A 19,197-nucleotide genomic window follows, 5' to 3' on the forward strand; every position below is an offset into this window, starting at 1 on the left:
GGGTTTGACACCAGTCACATGACTCACAAAACAATAACAATAACAAACAACACGTGGTGACAACCACGTGGCTAATTTGCATAAAAAGGAGGCGTGGTTATGACGTGATTTATGACGTTTCAGGGGGCGGGGCTTATTTTGACAGATAGTTCATGATAATAACTACTTACGTGGGTTCAATTTGTTCCTGCTGCTCATTGTCAAAACTCGAAATCGAAAGCATGACAGAGGAAGAGGGCACCACTAGGCCTACTTCATCTGGAGTCTTTCTCAGGTGTGTGTGCTCCTTTCGTGAGACAGAAAGGAAAACTGAATAGGCCCTTTCAACAATAAAAACAAAAACAATGCTTGAACGTTCTATTTGGGCCCCAATCTACTTCCTCTGCATTAAGATAACATATGGAATGTTAAAAAGGAAGTCTTGTGGGGCCAACTATGATGCTGATAATGGAACTCTCTTGAAAGGGTCCATAGGCTATCCCTCCTGCATGCGGACTTTAGCGGGCAGGAGCGGGACATCATGTTACAGATGCGGCCAGGAGAGGGACTAAAAATGACACATTAATGCGGGAGCGGGACAGAATATTGCAGGAGCGGGACTAAAAAATCCCGCGCAGACCTCGAACTGCAGACAAAAGTGGTTTATTTAAACTACATCATAAGAATTTATTTCGTCAGTCATCATGTTCATTTTAATGAGTAAAAATGAAAGTTATGCTGTATTTATTGCAAACAAAATTCCGTGATGTCTAGACGAAGATGATGACCAAGATCCAAGACCCTATACCTTTTCGAACCTGAGTTCACTGAAGAGGAGTTGCGAGCTTTGGATCTGGGAAGAGAGGACGTTGCAACTAGTCAAGGCGAGTCGGATGAGAGAACGAGAGCAAACACGAACTGGTGGTGTGTGTGTGGAGTGTAGAAAAAAACTGAGGACTGCAGGATGGATCATTGCTGAGAAGTCGTCGGTAACAGTGACACAAGTGCGGTCACGCTCCTCTTCGGGAGCGTTGCCCACCATCGATGGCAGTATTTTATCCCACTCTGCACAGCATAAACACTCCATTTCAGTCGGCATGGGTTGGCACACACACCACCAGTTCGTGTTTGCTCTCGTTCTCTCATCCGACTCGCCTTGACTAGTCGCAACGTCCTCTCTTCCCAGATCCAAAGCTCGCAACTCCTCTTCAGTGAACTCCGGTTCGAAAAGGTAGGGTCTTGGATCTTGGTAGTCGAAGTCATCATCTTCATCTATCGTGCAATCTTCCATATTCATCACCATTAGAACTCTTAGAGAAAGCCCACCTGTCAGTGTCAGCTTAGTAGCAGAGAACTTGGTAGTCACGCTGGTGTATTGCCAGAAGTTGAGGGTTTACAGATGCTGCGTGGTGTCTTTGCGCCTGGCAGCGGTGCTTTGCCGGTGCTATGCTCGAAAATAGTTCCAAATCTAAATTGGTCTAGTAAATCCCTTTGTGTTAATTTGCATTGATATTTGTACTCGATGTGAATGTACAGGTTACGAGAAATAATTATAAAAAATCTTGAGTTATGGGGTTTTGTCCACTACATTTAAAGTTCCCTGTTATAGACTAACTTGCCATATTATAAATTCACAGTTTATTCCCATTAATTCCCGTTTATTCCTGTTAATTCCCATATATTCCCGTTAATTCCCATGGAAAGTTTCCAACTTTGAAAATTCCTGGAATTTTGCAACCATAGTTAGGTGCCTTGCTCAAGGGCACTTCAGCCATTCCTACTGGTTGGATGTGATTCTCTCTGTGCTGCTTCACTCTAGCAACACATGTTCTAGTCTCTCTCACAATGAATGCAGTGTCCTGTTGCGTGTTTCCCTAAACGGCTGTGATTGAGACATGTGCCCAATTCTTAGTCTTGTGACCACTGCTTCTCCCCTTCACTTCCAACCACCCTGCCTCCTTGTAATCACTTGCTTCCAACCACCCAGCCTCCTTGTAATCACTTGCTTCTGTAGGCCTACTTTATATAAAAAAACAACAACCTTTGGCCTCCTTTTCCCACTGTGCTTGCCATAGTTTGTTGACTTCTGTTTTGACGACACTTTTTTAATTTCCGTTTTACTCAACGGGACTGTCCATTGCAATTCTGATTTAAAAGCCATTTTAGCCAAGCGGTCAACTGCTTCATTTCAACATGAGATTGGACACACAGAAAACACACTGTTATTAAGACTTTAAGACTCTATAGACCCTTTCAACAATAAAAACAAAAACAATGCTTGAACATTCTAAATGGTCTTTTTAATATTTATTTCTAAAAATGTGGTATATACACTGCTGCTCCCATCTTTCCTGTATCTGGATATTTTGAACCATCTGTAAATATTTGAATACTGCTATTATACTTGAGACCTAAGTGCTGTTGCACCAGATCGTTCATCCCACCATATACCCTGCAGTGCTATTCACTGAAACCGACAATATACAGTATGCTCCAACAGAACAACATAAATCAGCCGGTTTTAGAAAAAAACCCGCACTTCTACCTCCACCTAGAGCCTGTTATTTGTTTTGCAAAAATCCACAGCTCCGGTTCTTCTGGTCCAATCAGAGCAGGGCTGTGTAAGATCCGACTGTCAATCACAGTCTGGTGCAGTCTGGTGCGCACTGATAGGTACAAACTCGATGAGAGGGTGCTCGGTGGGGGAGGGGCATGAGAGTTGTAAACATTCAAAATTTTGGCTAAGTCCCCTCAATCTGTCAGACTTGCCAACTGCAGCTTTAATCATGATATTAAATAAAATAGGACTGCATACACTCCCTTGTGATACCCCATTTTTATTGAGTAAATCCTGGAGTGGGATAGCCCAACTCTTACCTCTATAGTCCTGTCCTTCAAAAAAATCATAATCCAGTTGAACATTCTTCCACCAATACCCATGGATTCTAATTTAGAAGACCCTCTTTCCATAACATATCATAAGCCTTCTCCACATCAAAGAGGAGAGCAGCTACCAGTTCCTTTTTAGCTTGAGCCTTCCTAATTCCATCTTCTAAACATATATAGGTAGGTATAAGCAAGCTCCTGCTCTCTAATATGTAAGTTAACCTGTCAGTGACCATACGCTCCATTATTTTACATAAGTTAGATGTTAGTGCGATAGGTCTATAGCTAGTTGTTTCGCCTTTGTCTTTCCCAGGTTTCCCAATTGGAATAAGAACAGTGTTTCCAAGCTGATGGCAATACCCCTGACTCCCACACCTTATTATATAACTGCAGAATCACCAACTGCACTTGATCAGTTACGTTTTCAACCATTTTATAACATATCTCATCCGCAGGTGATGTTGCTCAGACTCCTGCCAACACTCTTCTCAGTTCAAAAAAAGAAAAGGAAACATTTAGTGTTCCATCAAAATTGTCCTTCTCCATTAAAATTATATTGTGTGTAAGCTCCACAGATCGTGGCAGGACATTGAATTGATTGTAAGCTTCTTAGGGGCATTAGTGGCCTACTGGAGGGGCAGAAGTGGCCTACTGGAGGGGCAGATGTGGCCTACTGGTTAGCGCTTCGGACTTGTAACTGGAGGGTTGCCGGTTCATTTCAATGGAGCTGTGAACTGAAGCTGTCTGAGTGTGTCGGCCTGTTTGGAGCTGCTGGACAGTCATTGGCTCATCCGTGTTCGATGGGCGGGGCTTGCGATCGGTCAATTCCAGAGAAAATACACGTCTATATCTCTTTTACACCGTCGACGTCGACAGTACAGCCATCTTGATCACTATCTTATCGACAAATTTTGTTTGGAAAAGGTTCCAACACTTACAAAACATTAAGAATGTGAAACACAACCAAATCTTTCCTTCAAACCACCCAGCTTGAGGTCAAATCAGTGAATGTGTCCTTACACACTGGACAACAATGCAAACCACAATATTCAATATTCAAGGAGGAACTTTTAATGTGTAATATGCCATTTGTAGAAAGTTTACATAGTAGCTTACATAGTTTACATAAAAGCATAAGCGTGTTTCTGTTCTCTCATAATGTTACGGTCACTGACAAGTCAGAACCTTGCACAAAATCATACCTCCCTTTTCCCCAAACACAATCATACACCGTCGTTGTACACCAAGAGCAACCGGTGCCTCGCTCAGCCGGTACCACCATATGTTTGGTAGGCTTTGGTTTAGTTAAGATTTGACATATGTGAGAAAACCTTTTGACACTAGATGAATGAGGTTTCTCTCTTTTGCCTATGGTTTTCAAAAAACTCATGAGGGATATAGGGGGTGTGTGTGTGTGTGTGTGTGTGTGCAAGTAAGCATTTCAGAGCTGAGTGTTGCAAATGCTTTTTCATAAAGAAAACATGTATGTGGCTTTTTGACAGTGTGTATTAGCTTATGGGTTTTAAGAGTTGAAATTAGTGAAAAAGCTTTTCCACACTTCACATGTATGAGGCTTCTCTCCCCTGTGAATTGACATATGATTTTTAAGATTTGACAAGACAGAAAAACCTTTTCCACACTGGTCACATTTATGAGGCTTTTCTCCAGAATGTACAAACATGTGGGTTTTAAGAACTGAAAGTTGTGAAAAAGCTTTTCCACAATGGTCACATTTATGAGGCTTCTCTCCACTGTGAATTGACATATGATTTTTAAGATTTGAATAGACTGAAAAAGCTTTTCCACACTGGTCACATTTATGAGGCTTTTCTCCAGAATGTACAAACATGTGGGTTTTAAGACCTGAAAGTTGTGAAAAAGCTTTTCCACAATGGTCACATTTATGAGGCTTCTCTCCACTGTGAATTGACATATGATTTTTAAGATTTGAATAGACTGAAAAAGCTTTTCCACACTGGTCACATTTATGAGGCTTTTCTCCAGAATGTACAAACATGTGGGTTTTAAGACCTGAAAGTTGTGAAAAAGCTTTTCCACACTGGTCACATTTATGAGGCTTTTCTCCAGAATGTACAAACATGTGGGTTTTAAGACCTGAAAGTTGTGAAAAAGCTTTTCCACAATGGTCACATTTATGAGGCTTCTCTCCACTGTGAATTGACATATGATTTTTAAGATTTGAATAGACTGAAAAAGCTTTTCCACACTGGTCACATTTATGAGGCTTTTCTCCAGAATGTACAAACATGTGGGTTTTAAGACCTGAAAGTTGTGAAAAAGCTTTTCCACACTGGTCACATTTATGAGGCTTTTCTCCAGAATGTACAAACATGTGGGATTTAAGACCTGAAATTTGTGAAAAAGCTTTTCCACACTGGACATGTTTATTAGGCTTTTCTCCAGTATGGGTAAGTATGTGTTTTTTAAGAATTGAGGGTCTATTAAATGTTTTTCCACAATGGGTACATTTATGAGGCTTCTCTCCACCATGAATTGGCATATGAGTTTTAAGACTTGACATTTGTGAAAAACCTTTTCCACACTCGTCACATTTATGAGGCTTTTCTCCAGAATGTACAAACATGTGGGTTTTAAGAACTGACATTTGTGAAAAAGCTTTTCCACACTGGTCACATTTATGAGGCTTTTCTCCAGTGTGTGTAAGCATGTGTTTTTTAAGATTTGAGGATTTTTTAAATGTTTTTCCACAATGGGTACATTTATGAGACTTCTCTCCAGAGTGTGTGAGCATGTGTTGTTTAAGATGTGAGGATTTCGTAAAAGCTTTTCCACAATGAGCACATACATGAGAACTCTCTATAGTGTGTGTTCGCATGTGGGTTTTAAGATTTGACATGAGTGAAAAAGCTCTTCCACAATGGGCACATATATGAGGCTTTTTTGTAGTGTGTGTAAGCATGTGCTTTTTAAGAATTGAGGATCTTTTAAATGTTTTTCCACAATGGGCACATATATGAGGCTTTTTTGTAGTGTGTGTAAGCATGTGCTTTTTAAGAATTGAGGATCTTTTAAATGTTTTTCCACAATGGGCACATATATGAGGCTTTTTTGTAGTGTGTGTAAGCATGTGCTTTTTAAGAATTGAACGCTTAAAAGCTCTCCCACAGTTACGAGTCTTTTTGCCATCAGTCTTGTTCTGCTGTTCATTCACACTAACAGTGTGTGTTTGCTGGTGTTTCTTGAGTTCTGTCAGGGCTGTGAAACTCTTCCCGCAGACTGTGCAGTGGTGAAGCCTTCCTTTGAGTCGCAAGTTGAGTCCATCATTTTGTCCATGGATCCTCTGTTGTGTTACATTTGTGTGCTCTGATACACCTGGAAGAGTTATCAAATTGATTTAGAATTACAAAAATATGGTCTACACCCAGCAATGCAAAATCATCTAAAAAAGAAATATTTATCTTCAAAAATAACTCAAATCAAACGCTGTATATCTTTATAAAGAAGTACCATGCATTAGGGCTGCAACAAATGAGTTGACAAAAGCGATAACGTTGAATATGAATATCAATACGGAATTGTATTGTTGACGCGTCATTAACTAGAACTGTATCTTCGAGGAACTGCAAGAGTGGGCTTGATCAGGTGCATTTCGGCAAACTGATCTCAACAGTACCTCATTTTTGAAAATTGGGCAGTTATCTGCATTAACGCAACATCCAGCCAAAACGCATAAATAAAGCTTTGCAATGGTGGTTGCTAGGGTAATCATGTTGGTGCTAAGGTGGCTGCTAAGGTCACATAGTGTTGGTTGCTAGATTGTTGCCAGGCTAATTAACATGGTTGCTAGGGTGTTGCTATGGTAACAAGGATGGTTACTAGGGCGTTGCTGGTTATATATGGCGGTTGCTAAGCAAAATAATACAGGTCAAGCACATGTTCTCCAGTGGATCAACATAGATCTGTTTGCCATGGATTGGCAAAGCGCCGTCACATCTTTTTTACCTGACCTTTACAACTGGCACTGCACTGGGATTAATTCAAGGATTCCAACGGTACCTACTTTTTGAAAATTGGACATACGGGTGAAAAGTTACATGCGCACCTTCACAGACACAGACAGCCCAGCTTCATAATTAGGCAATTAGGCAAAGATGGCTTAGAACTCTTAGAACTCGGTGCAAGCAATCAACTCAACAGTACAGAGCTGTGATGTCATAATGAATATTACAATTCAAACAATCAACTCTAGCAGAGAGGGTTAACCCTCTATGCCCCATAGCGGCCGTCGACGGCCGTTCTGTGTTCTCCCGGCCGGCCGCAATTCTTAAAGAGACACCTGCTACAGTATAACCTTCATACATGAAATAATACAGCGTTAATGGATACACGAACACTAGACTTTTATTTTGACACACTTAAATGGCTAGGTCGCTATTAACATTTCTCCAGTATTTTTGAGTTTAGCCTACACACGCTGTTGACTGACTGCTGAGGAATTGACCTATCGCAAGCCCCACCCATCGAACGCGGATGAGCCAATGGCAGTCCAGTAGCTCCGCACATGTAGATAAAGCCGGACAGCTTCACCTTACGGCTCCATAGAAATGCATTGGAAGCAGTGATTTTTTTCCAGTTTTTTGGGATTGTATAGTGATGTAAATGGAAAAGGGACGGCCAAACGACATGTGTGGGATTAACGCAACACCGATACACAGAATAATGGCTTTCAATCTTGATTATGCTTTTTTGTTATTATGTTAAATTAGATTAAATTATCTCCTCCCAGCTCTCCCCTATTTTAAGCAAAGGGTTAAGCAAACCACAATGAAACAGTGCTCCACCACATCTATGGATTAAGCCAAACAGTTAACTCAATGTAAGTAAGATAAACAAGATCGTTTATTGTTCTCAGCACTGCCAGCATTATGTATAAAATGATTGTCACTTAGAGGAGACTCGTAGACAACTAAGGTTAGCATAGTTAGCTAACCGCTGCTAACGTGCTAGCATCGCCTCGTCAGAAAAGCATGGGGCTGTGCACAGGAGTGTAACATTTATTCACCATAAATTAATAAAGTTGAAGTCGCTCTGCAATGTAGACTATGTTTCCGTTTATTTGCAGTACTATGTTCCTTACATGACATGACCTGGTGCCCTAGCAATATGCATGCAAGTCTATCTAGCACAGCTAGCTATTAATATCAGTGAGTCGCACTCGCCCTCCGTCTAAGTTTGTCACCCAACAAACCTAGATATTCATTTTTATACATGTCTCCATGGCATACTGGAGTTGTTCAACGGATTCTAAATGAAATCAGGTCCGTGGCTCTGTAAAAGAGCCTCTTAGGTTGTAACTTTTACAGACAGGCTTACAGCTACCATTGAAGTTCTAGTCAACTCCGGTCTTAGCTGTCGGACTTAGCAACAGTAACTAAGGGGGGCGGGACTTCGCGAAAGGTCAATTGCGGTGCCTCTGGAGTTATGGCTTCTAACAAGCGTCCGCATCTGTTCTCATTAAATGAGATAGTATTGATGTTCATCCACCATGTTTTGATGTCAGAGACGATCATATAGATGTAAGAAAATGACAAATATTAAAGTGTAATATATTTAATAGGGGTGTCACGATTCTCCAAATCCTCGATTTGATTTTTCGATTTTAAAGTCATGATTCGATTCGATTTTCGATGTTTTTTTAATATTACTATTAAAGCATTCCTTGTATGTTACGTACTTTTTTTTGGCCTTTTTTTTCTGTTTCGGGGGGCTTTTATTTTTAAATCGCTCTATACAGACAGCTACTGGCGTTGGCGTTATAATTGATTTGCCTCGGGTGTACTTTGGAGTGGGTAAGACTGTTGAGTGGCAGGCTAACACATACTGATGACTTGCGCTAGCCTAGCACCTGCAAACTCTGCAACTAGAAGACTGGATGAAACGTGTTAAACACTGATAAATATCACACCTGCTAACTTGGAAATGAGGTCCATGTCCAAAATCCTGAACCACCCCTTTAAAGCGGAGCGAGAGGCGCAAATGTTCAACAATTTGAGCGTTCGATTATTGCAAGCATACAAGAGTAAGAATACCAGAAGAATACCTTGCTGCACTAGTGTTAATGGGGGAATTTCACCAATAAAATGGTTATTATGTCTTTCTGGATTTGTTGAGGGTTTTTTGGCAACTTTTGTCATAATCTGTAAGTGTTTGTGATCATTTCAAGCCTAAAAGTGTAATTTTATAAAATAACTTAATATCAGACCATGCTGCTACCAGTTACTGCCCGGTTGCTAATAAGCTAGCTAGCCTCCTAGTTAAGGTAACATTTTAAGCAGAGAAGCGTAATTTCTTTGAAATGTCAACTAGCTGAATAACATTACTAACATTATTATTATTGACAAATTTCCCCTCACGGGATCAAAATAGTACACACTAGCTTAAGTGGATAGTTTATACTCAGGTGAACTTGTGACAGTATATCACATTTCAGCAAAGTCTCTCAACTGCTAGTCACTTAGCTGTATTGCCATAGCTACTGCCATCCACTTGTATAGCTTTTTAAGCTAGCGTTAGCTAGCTAGCTTGGTTCACAGACTAATTAAATCATTCATTTCATGTCCTAAATAATGATTCAATGGTATCATACAAGATTATAGACAATACAACTGTAAACACAAATGTTTATCTGCTTTTATTGCTTGTTAAGAGAGAAAGTTTATTTAGTGACGTAAGGTGACACTCCCACTTATGCAGACCGGAACTGTCCCGTTTTGTTCCCATAGTAACAAATTACGTTGCTCTATCTTGTTAGTAATCAAGGACCTTTGACTCTAGCAGTAGAGAGCTGTAGTCGTAGCAGTAATCGACATTCCGCCATTCATTTCGATGGGGCCATAACCGATGAAAAGCGGGAATACCGCACAAAATATACTAGCAGGATACAACCGGTTCTGGCCGTGTCTATAGTTTTAAAAGCAGTAGTCCTCACAAAAAGTGGGTGAACGGGAAAAATAAATTTGTGGGCATGCTCTGGGTAGGGCCATTTCTAGGCTCCCCCCGACATTGCACTGTGCCTACTTCAGAGGGCACTGTTCCCACCTATTTTGGCCTACCATCAAATGCTTGACCTCTTTAGAAAGCTAAAACCCTGTAGTTTCTTAGGAAACAATCAGAATATTTGTGTGAAGTACTGCCACATTTCAGCCCTCTAGGTCACTAGATATGATTTTAGAAGCCCTAGCACCTAATCTTCTGAAGCTGTGTGTAAAAGTAGATCAATCTAGAATGAGTACGAGACCATTATTACGAGACAATCTATATGAGTACTTTAGACCATTACTGAACCGGTTCTGGCCGTGTCTATAGTTTTAAAAGCCTCACAAAAAGTGGGTGAACGGGAAAAATAAATTAAGTAAACTTTAAATTTAAGAAGAAAAATAGTGGGCATGCTCAGGGTAGCGACACTAAGATAGTATAGAGCTCTGACACCTGATACTTCCTCAATGAGTCTCATTTTTAGTTTTATTTGATTAATATTGTGTCTGAAAGGGAATCGTGTCTGAAAGGGATATCTGAAAGGACTCTTACTTTCCAGCTGGTTATCGTGCTGCTCGTCCTCCTCAATCTCCACTTCAACCTCCGCTGGTGTCTGTAGTGTTTCATCGTTAGAGTCTGTATCGTCGGTTTCGTCTGTTTCAATTTTACAGTGACGTTCTGCAAAGGGCTTTTCTTCTTCTTTGACCGGACATGATATCATATGACCATATTCCTCCTCTTTTATGTCTTCTTCTTTCACAATCAATCTCAGGTCAACCTGGTGCATTTCAGTCTCGTGACAGTCAGAGATCAGCGGCTTTACCTCCATTTCATCCATGGTCCCATTGGAGGATCCAAAGATCCCAGGTACTCTCTTTCCTGTAATCAATGCTGTGCAAATAAATGGAATGTTGTAGACAATTTCATGATAAAGCAACATTACTGTTACATGAAAAAGACAATCCTTAGAAATACTTTGTTTTAATAAGGCCATCCTTAAAAAAAAATTTGTTTGCCGTAACCCGACCGACCCTGTCAATTTAGAACCGACCCAAATATTTATTTTTTTCCCCTTTTAGTCCGACCGACTTGCCGGTTGTAAACTTGCGTTAATACCGACCGATTGTTTTTTTTACTCTAAACAACCAATACAAATGCAATAAAATAATAGTTCTTTTAGTACGCCCAAGTATTGTGAATATAAATTGCCTACATGCAAACGTGGCTCACTTAAAAAAAAACCTGTGGCGTCATCTCTACACCATTGTTTTTACGCATGTCACTTCGTTTCATTCACACAAACTGATAACGCTGTTACGAAGTTCTGGAAGAACTGTGGCCAGATCTTTTCTCATCCCTTCTCCCCCTAGTCTAACGGTGACCATGTCGGAGTATTGAAATTGGTTGTGGTCTATTCAGCATTTCTCAAAATATGGGTCCGCAACATGGAGACTGCTGGTCCGCGGAGTCGTGGAGTGAAATTAGGCCCGGTGCTTCATCTGATAATTTGCTGCGCAGTTGATCAAGAAACCGCGGATCGACGAAAAAAGAAAACAAACGTTTCTGCTATCGATGTCATTAAACATGGAGCCCTACAATTAAGTGGTGGTATGAGCATTCATTCAATGCGCGTCTGCGTGAGAGAAACTGAAACTAATCGATAACGTTGGTATCAAAGCTCCGCTTCAACCTGTTGGAAGGCTATTTATTTATTTAACGACGTTGTTTTTTGGAACTTCCTTAGAAACAGAGCAGAGACTGTATAATACACTGTATAGCATTGAGTATTGTATAGTCAAATTTCAATATAACGTGGCCAAGAGCTATTGTAGCCTTCTTTCTGGGTACATGTAGATGAGCCCTATGACCCAAAAGTCTGCCATGACCGGGCCTCAGGTCAAAGAAGTTTGAGAAAGGCTGGTCTATATAACCTGCATCAGAATGAGGTTTGCAATGGTGTGCCTGAAGGCACGGGTTGAAGACCCAGTCAGTTACGTCACGATATGCACATTTGTGTAAATTCATTCCTAGGTAATCACCATGACCAAAATTGAACTTTTTTTTTTACTTTGAATCTTGAAAAAAAAAAATATTGACCTACCTACCGACCCATTTTAAATTTCTTTTGGCTGTTACTGCAAACAAAAATATTTTTAAGGATGGCCTAATTTAAGAATATAACATTGTCGTTTAGAGCAGCGCTTAAACAGACGGCGTTTGTCAAACTATGGGCTGCGGAACGCCACTTTTCCGCAACGTGTACACTGCTGGGCCACGGAACCGTGGAGGGAAATTATGCATGGTGCTTTGTCTGATAATTTGCACAATTGCTCAAGGGACCGCGGACTGACAAAAAAACAAACGTTTCTGCAATCAGGAAGAAATACTTCTAAATTTGGTGTCATCAAACATAGAGGCATACAATTAAAGGAGCACCACCATTGAAAAAGCTGTTGGTAGCATCGGCTAACTAGCGCCAGATTTTGGAGTGCAGGGGACAAGCCGAGATGGGCTATGAGACATACGTTCACACTCGGTATCATGTTTCAACACACTTTAGGTCAATATCCTACCGGAATTCTCCTTTAAGTGGTGGTATAAGCGTTCATTCAATTCTGGCTCAAACCAGTTCGGAAAGTGAAACCATTCGACGTTGGCAAAGCTCCACTTCAACCTAAGGCTATTTAATTATGTAACGACATTTAATACAACGATGTGGTTTCTTGACACTTCCATAAAAAAAATGTATAGTCAAATTTGAATATAACATGGCCAATGAAATGTATATGTAGTGGCAAGGGTCTGGTTGCATGTCACAGCACAGTCTTTGAAGTTGAAGTAAATTCAGATCAACCCATGGATCTGCTAATTTTTCCAAGCCCCGATCCAGCTATTTTGTCATTGTAGTCATTTATAGCATTATAGCTAATATGGGACTGGTGCACCCCTACTAGAAACTAGAGATCAAGCTATTTTTCACTTTATCTATTTCGTTGCAAAATACAATTTCAAATGTTGGATTGTTAGGAAGACATAGACTAGGGCTGTCACTTTTGTGAAAAAATCCTGTTTGATTTTTGAGACATAAGTGTTAGGGCTGTAACGATATGCGATTCCAAAATCACAATACTCATAACCACGAAACTGTGTCGCGGTGTGAAAAGGCAGAAACGCGACACACCCTTTCTAATGTTTCATGCAATGCTTTGCAGCTTACGCAGCCGCATAAGCAACACATATCTCCCGCTTTACTTACCGGTAGCCTACGTTGTCCAAAAATAAATAAATAAATCATAATTTCAGACTGTGTGTACAACTTTACCAAACAGTATAGAAGTAAACCCCCTCTCCTTGCCCCGCTCTCTCGCTCTCCCTCCCTCACTCAATTGACACACGCACCTCAGCAAACACAATCCAAATAAAACATTCACAATCGTAAAAGCAAGGACGCATAGAAGACGACTTGCTAAATTACTATTAAATCCTCTTAGCATCATTAGCATGCTGCACATATTTGTTTAAAACCCTTGCATTGAAGTCAATTGATGAAGTTATGATAAGAGATCAGATTCCAAAAATAATTCCGTGGAAATGCATGGATTCCAGTTGCTGGCGTCTTGTTTGTGCGATACAGACTCTGTACATTTAACAATTATTTATGAAACACTACATATTAAATAAATAACCAGCTTCTCAAAATAACAGTTAACAAAGTAATAACACCAAACAAACTATACAACACTATACAAATATTTCAAAACATTTGTGTAATTTGTGCAATTTTAACAAAGACTATTACAAGCTATAGAACAAATGCAAAAGAAAGTGCAAAACAACCAAATGTGCAAATGTGATCAGTCACTACAAACCACCGGCCGCTCTTTTCTGCTCTGATACCGCTCACAGGAGTCTGAGGCTTGCCCAAACCCACCCAGAATTCATGTCTTCCTAATAAAACCAAGACCGTTAAATTTCAAAGATATTGGCCATAGTAGCCTAAGTTCGGATGGGGATGGAGTTAGCTAAATAATTTAGAAAGCATACGCGTAGCCACGGGTGGGCCTGGACGGCCTAGGCCTGTCTATTTGTCAGTAATGCCCGTCCGATTAGAGGGCTTTCCTTCGTTTACGCTCACCATCTTAAAAAGACGCGCAAGTCAACACTGCGCCTCGCTCAGGTGGCTGTTTACTTGGCCGCTCCTCCGCTCAAATTCGCGTCAGGTTGCTCCGCTTAATTTCGCTCCCTGCTCCACTTAAATATCACCCCACTGCAGTGAAATCACTCCATGCTCCCTCCAATTTAAAAGAGGGATAAATAATCTACAAGCCAAATTGTCACCTTAAACAGAAAACTTAAATCCCAAAGAACTAAGAGCAACAGCAATATATTTAACATTTATTTTAAAAGATAGAGCAACACCGTTTGGCATCGTTAATACACATAAGCCTAAAACTAAAGGGATCAGTGGGAATAATTGCCCAAAGAATACAGGCTTAGCATCCCAGTTTTACTTTAGCCTTCTACTTGATATGAAGCATTCAAATTGCTCACGTTTTTCTTTGCTCTCCGTAGCACACTCATGTTTCCGCGAAATGTGTCCTCTTAGATTCCAAAATGAATCTTTACTCACTGAAACTGTGTCACCAAAGGGTTATTCTTGCGCTACATTGTCAATATCTAGTTAATATCTGACAAATTACGCAGGCGGCTAAACATTTTAAACTTGCGCAAACCTGATGAACCCTGCATTAGTGCATCGCATAAATTAAAACGCAAATTGAAGCAACAACTTGACCATTGGACAATCCTACCACAAAACCTTTCCATAGGCCTGAAACGTTTATGACATAAAAAGTGGAATATGAACGCATTTCATCACACCTGACAATTAAACGGAGCTGTGGCTGTGATTTTGACTGATTCTTGAGAGCAAGGAGCGGGATATTTGCACCGCTCAGCACCGTTCACTAGCTCTGATTCGGAGGCATATCACATATGTAAAGATTATAAAAACTGATTATTTTTCGATTCATGGCACGTTTCTTTAATGCATTCTGCGGAGAAGGGAGAATGGCGTTGGTCACGGTTTGGAATGAAAGGGAGAAAATAGGACAGTAACACACGGTGGACTACTTTTTTTTTTTGACTATGAAGGCTAGTTAAGGCAGCAGGCCTGTTTTGCCAAGGCGGCCGCCTTGACCGCAAAGTGCTGCGGGAAACCCTGGTGATTGCAGTCATAACCTTGTAACTGATAACCGGCTGAGTAATAAACTTTTTTTCTGAAAACAATGCTAACATGACGTAATCTACTTAATGATCATGCGACCAGAGATGGTTAAAACATCGCACAGGAGCAAATTAACCATATTCTCTGGATAAGAACGAAAGCATCGGACCGGAGCAACATTCAAGCAAAATTTTGATGGATTGACAGTAGGCTATGAATGTGGCAAGTGCTGTTTATATGAAATCACATTTATCTACGACCAACTAGGACATTTAAGAACGGTAAATGTAGACATGGTGGTAACGAAGTAAGGGCCTACATTAACCCAATCTCTCGGTGCAGCTATCACAAGAGTTATATGAGTCAGACTATGTGCCTACGTTACTACGTCCCCTGACCCTGCACAGAAAGCCTCATTGACCAATAGTAAATGGTTGAAATTTGCTTCACCTGTCTCGACTAACATTTACGTGATGACTCACATGTCCCTATTTTTTACTGTCTATGGTCGACACTGCGCTATGTAAATGTAAATGAGGATTTCTAAACCAATATGCTTCAATTTTGGTGGTGGCGGCAATTAAACATAGTATATATACTCTTTTGATCCCGGGAGAGAAATTTGGTCTCTGCATTTATCCCAATCCGTGAATTAGTGAAACACACACAGCACACACACAGTGAGGTGAAGCACACACTAATCCCGGCGCAGTGAGCTGCCTGCATCAACAGTGGCGCTCGGGGAGCAGTGAGGGGTTAGGTGCCTTGCTCAAGGGCACTTCAGCCGTGCCTACTGGTCGGGGTTCGAACCGGCAACCCTCCGGTTACAGGTCCGAAGTGCTAACCAGTAGGCCACGGCTGCCTAGAAATCTAGCCTAGAAATCTAGACACACCTTAGCGGCAGCAAATGTAATTTGCAGCCAGGATAGTCTAGCAACTCTCTGTTGGCTTGCAAGCTGGAAAAATGAAACTTCTATCAGTCCAATCATTTGAAAGAAAACCGTTTAGCCCCTCGGATTGAGCAGTGCCAATGGTAAGTTCCCAGACCCTACATCTTGATGTGGGTCTGGCTCGTCAGGCTAAATTAAACATGAATGGGGCCACATTTATGAATGGGAAATGTTGATTTTGTTAACAAACAACTGAAAACGCTACACCTACACCTGGTGACCTTTAAGGTACACCACCTGGCCTCGAAAGCTTGTACTTCCAGTAGGCTACTGTGTGTTTCATAATGGGCTTATTTCTCATGCACTGTAAATAATAGACTTTTATCATTTTTAATTTATAATTACTTCAGGAATAATAGACATTTACTGAAGTGATATGCTGATTGGCTACTTTCACTTTAAGTGTAACTCCGTAGGAAAAACAACTGAGGGTCTTTTTACGGTAGCAGCTAGTTAACTTCAAACTTTTAGCACCCTGCCCCGTTAGCATCACTGTAACGTAAAAGCCCATGCAGTGCAAGTAAACGGTCTTGCTCAAAACATCACCAATTAATGTAATTTTGCTCTCTATTAAAAGTTGTTTACTACCGTAAATAGAGCCTAGGCGTTACTTCTACTAGGCTAGTGTGGGTTTCGAAAACTCCACCTTACCAGGCGATGGTCGTCCGTCGTAGTCGTGGTCCAAAGCAACACTATCAGCAACAGCAACATCTTCGTGACCACAAGCAAACACTAATCTTGCAGTTAACTCCGACCGAAAAACACAAGGCACCGCGTCTTTGTTACTCAGAGAAACAGAACACCACTGCTTGCTTCTCGTCTCCTCCATTTTCAATTCACTAGTGATGACCCGGAACCGGAAGTTGAGATCTAATTTGCACGAAACTCATACAAGTTTGGGACTTTCTTTGTTGTTATTATACAGTACAAGTAGGCCTACCTGCACAAACAGGCAGAAACTGTTGATAATTTCTGAAATTATTTCTTCATTTATAACATGAAATGTCTCCATGTTTGGGTATCAAATAGTGAAGTGATAGCAGGTAGATAGGCTAACAGGTGTGTTCGTCTTCATGCAGATCTGTGCAGATCTGACTTGATGTGATGCATGCTGGGTTGAACACAAATGGAGCTCTCCGCTTAATACTGTAAGCCGGTAGTGCAATCGCACCTGATTGATTAATTATACCCACTATGTGGATACTGTTTTTTTAGAATTGATTTAGATTAGTTTTATTTAGTATAATTTGTATTTTAGTATATTTTTTATCTTCTACAGTCCTTATTGCTTAGTTGTGTTTTTTATATTATATTCTTTTAATTACTTTTTCTGCTGTTAGTGAATGTGTGTGTGTATGTTGTCTGTATGCTACTGTGACCTTGAATTTCCCTAGGGATCAATAAAGTATCTATCTATCTATCTATCTATCTTTTAGGCAAGTCCCTCCACTCGGCGGCCATATGGCAACGCTTTTTGGGCACTCGTCGGGCATCCAAATGCGCGTGCGCAAGGCTTCACGACACCAATCTTGCTCCAGCAGCGAGATCACAACGCATGATTGGCACGATGTCTTCACAACACACCATATGATTGACTCAATGTATTCACATCACATCACATGATTGGCTCAATGTATTCACATGTCAACGTTTTGCCGTGGAAGGGGTGTGATATATGTAGTAACGGCACAAACTAGCCCCATGCATTTCTATGGAGGATTTTTTGAGTGCTGCGTCTCCTCATTAGAAAGTCTCTGCCTATACTGCTACTTAATGGCAACATGCATGGTGGTACTACAACAGTTACTAGTTAATTCAGATATCAATTCAAATCAGAATTTAAAACAATAACCAAAGATGGTATTCATAAACTCTGGCAAGAAAAATGGGATAACGGGGGGAAGGACATGCTAACCGACTCACACACACACACACACACACACACACACACACACACACACACACACACCTATACACACACAGTGCATCTCTTTCAAGGGGCTGCCCACTCCATCAATCTCCAGTATTAAAAAGTGAAACAAGCGACAGGAATGTGCCCTTACCAGAGTCCTGCACGAGTCCGTTTTTTGGAGACCCACCCCTGCTCGCACCCGTAAAAGTTCAGCATCTCCACTCAGCCTGACTGTAGTGAGTGCACACACAAACACACACACACCTGCAGCTGTTGGTGGTGTTGGGTGCGGAGCATGTCGACCTGCTGCTGCAGCTGCTGCCTCTCTGCGCTGCTCATGTCTCGGACCTCCAGCCCAGCAGGGTGGCGCTACGCTGCTGCTCCTGCAGAGCCTCCAGGACTGAGCAGTGCTCCGCCTGGGCCTTGTTATGTTTTTTATATTATATACTTTTAATTACTTTGGTAGTTGTAGTCTATGCGATTAAAAAGCATGTGTGTGTGTGAAGTATCCAAACAATGATAACACCTTCATAATGGCTGCTTTAGCCACAGACCTTCAGCTACTGTAGGCTACAGTGTGTCCCATTTAGAAGTGGCCACTTCATTTGGGCTTTCTTTGATTCACGCAGAATGTATTTCAACTTTTCGCCAAGAGGTGGCAGCTTAAGTCCGCTTGATACTGTAAGCCAGGTGTTTCGCGACCAGTGGTCCGCGGCGCACTCGTGGTCCGTGAGGACATTGCTGGTGGTCCCTGACCATGGATTCAGTAGTTGCAATGTGGAAATCAGTATTTTTCCCACGAACAATAACGGACGCAGCTCTCAACTTGGCCCGTTAAAATGTGAACAGTCCAGCGACGCATTTCATGAAGGCCTTTTTGGACATGTCAGTTATTTGTACCACTGGTTAGATGTAAAACTGCATTTCGTTTTAGACTATTGGTATTTAATTTGTGCATTGACAATAAAGTTGAATATCATATGAACTAAAGATTACTAAAATCTTGCATAAGAAACATTCACAAAAATCATTGGCATTGTAAGACGTCACTCGTCAGGACCAATGAGGGAACTGGGAGTGGTCGAAGGAAATCGTGAAGCTTCCGCGAGCTGTTGGAAATAACAATTGATTATAGAACCCCTGTTAACCTAATGATTCTGACCCCACTAGATATGGAGAAGTTTCAGTCAAAGTAATATTACTATGCATAGTAGGCCGATGTAGGC

At 41.0% G+C, this 19,197-nt stretch overlaps 2 protein-coding genes across 3 annotated transcripts in view; both read right to left on the reverse strand.

Annotated features, from left to right (window-relative positions):
• Positions 1 to 16,950, reverse strand: part of LOC121718839 (zinc finger protein 665-like) — an 81,799-nt gene extending 64,849 nt beyond the window's left edge. The window contains exons 1-3 of one of the 2 annotated variants that reach the window (XM_042104162.1): positions 16,711 to 16,950; positions 10,435 to 10,773; positions 4,383 to 6,219 (exon numbers count right to left, since the gene is read on the reverse strand). In XM_042104162.1, coding sequence (XP_041960096.1) covers positions 4,388 to 6,219; positions 10,435 to 10,773; positions 16,711 to 16,888 — 2,349 coding nt within the window. In that variant the 5' untranslated portion in view covers positions 16,889 to 16,950 and the 3' untranslated portion in view covers positions 4,383 to 4,387. Of the gene's footprint in view, positions 1 to 3,913; positions 6,220 to 10,434; positions 10,774 to 16,710 lie in introns of those variants that run through there. The other variant, XM_042104161.1, reaches the window with a different exon arrangement.
• Positions 1 to 19,197, reverse strand: part of LOC121718789 (zinc finger protein 708-like) — a 712,111-nt gene that overhangs the window by 26,308 nt on the left and 666,606 nt on the right. The gene's annotated exons all lie outside the window — the stretch shown is intronic.

The sequence above is a fragment of the Alosa sapidissima genome, chromosome 9 (genome assembly GCF_018492685.1).
Source record: "Alosa sapidissima isolate fAloSap1 chromosome 9, fAloSap1.pri, whole genome shotgun sequence".
NCBI lineage: Eukaryota > Metazoa > Chordata > Actinopteri > Clupeiformes > Clupeidae > Alosa > Alosa sapidissima.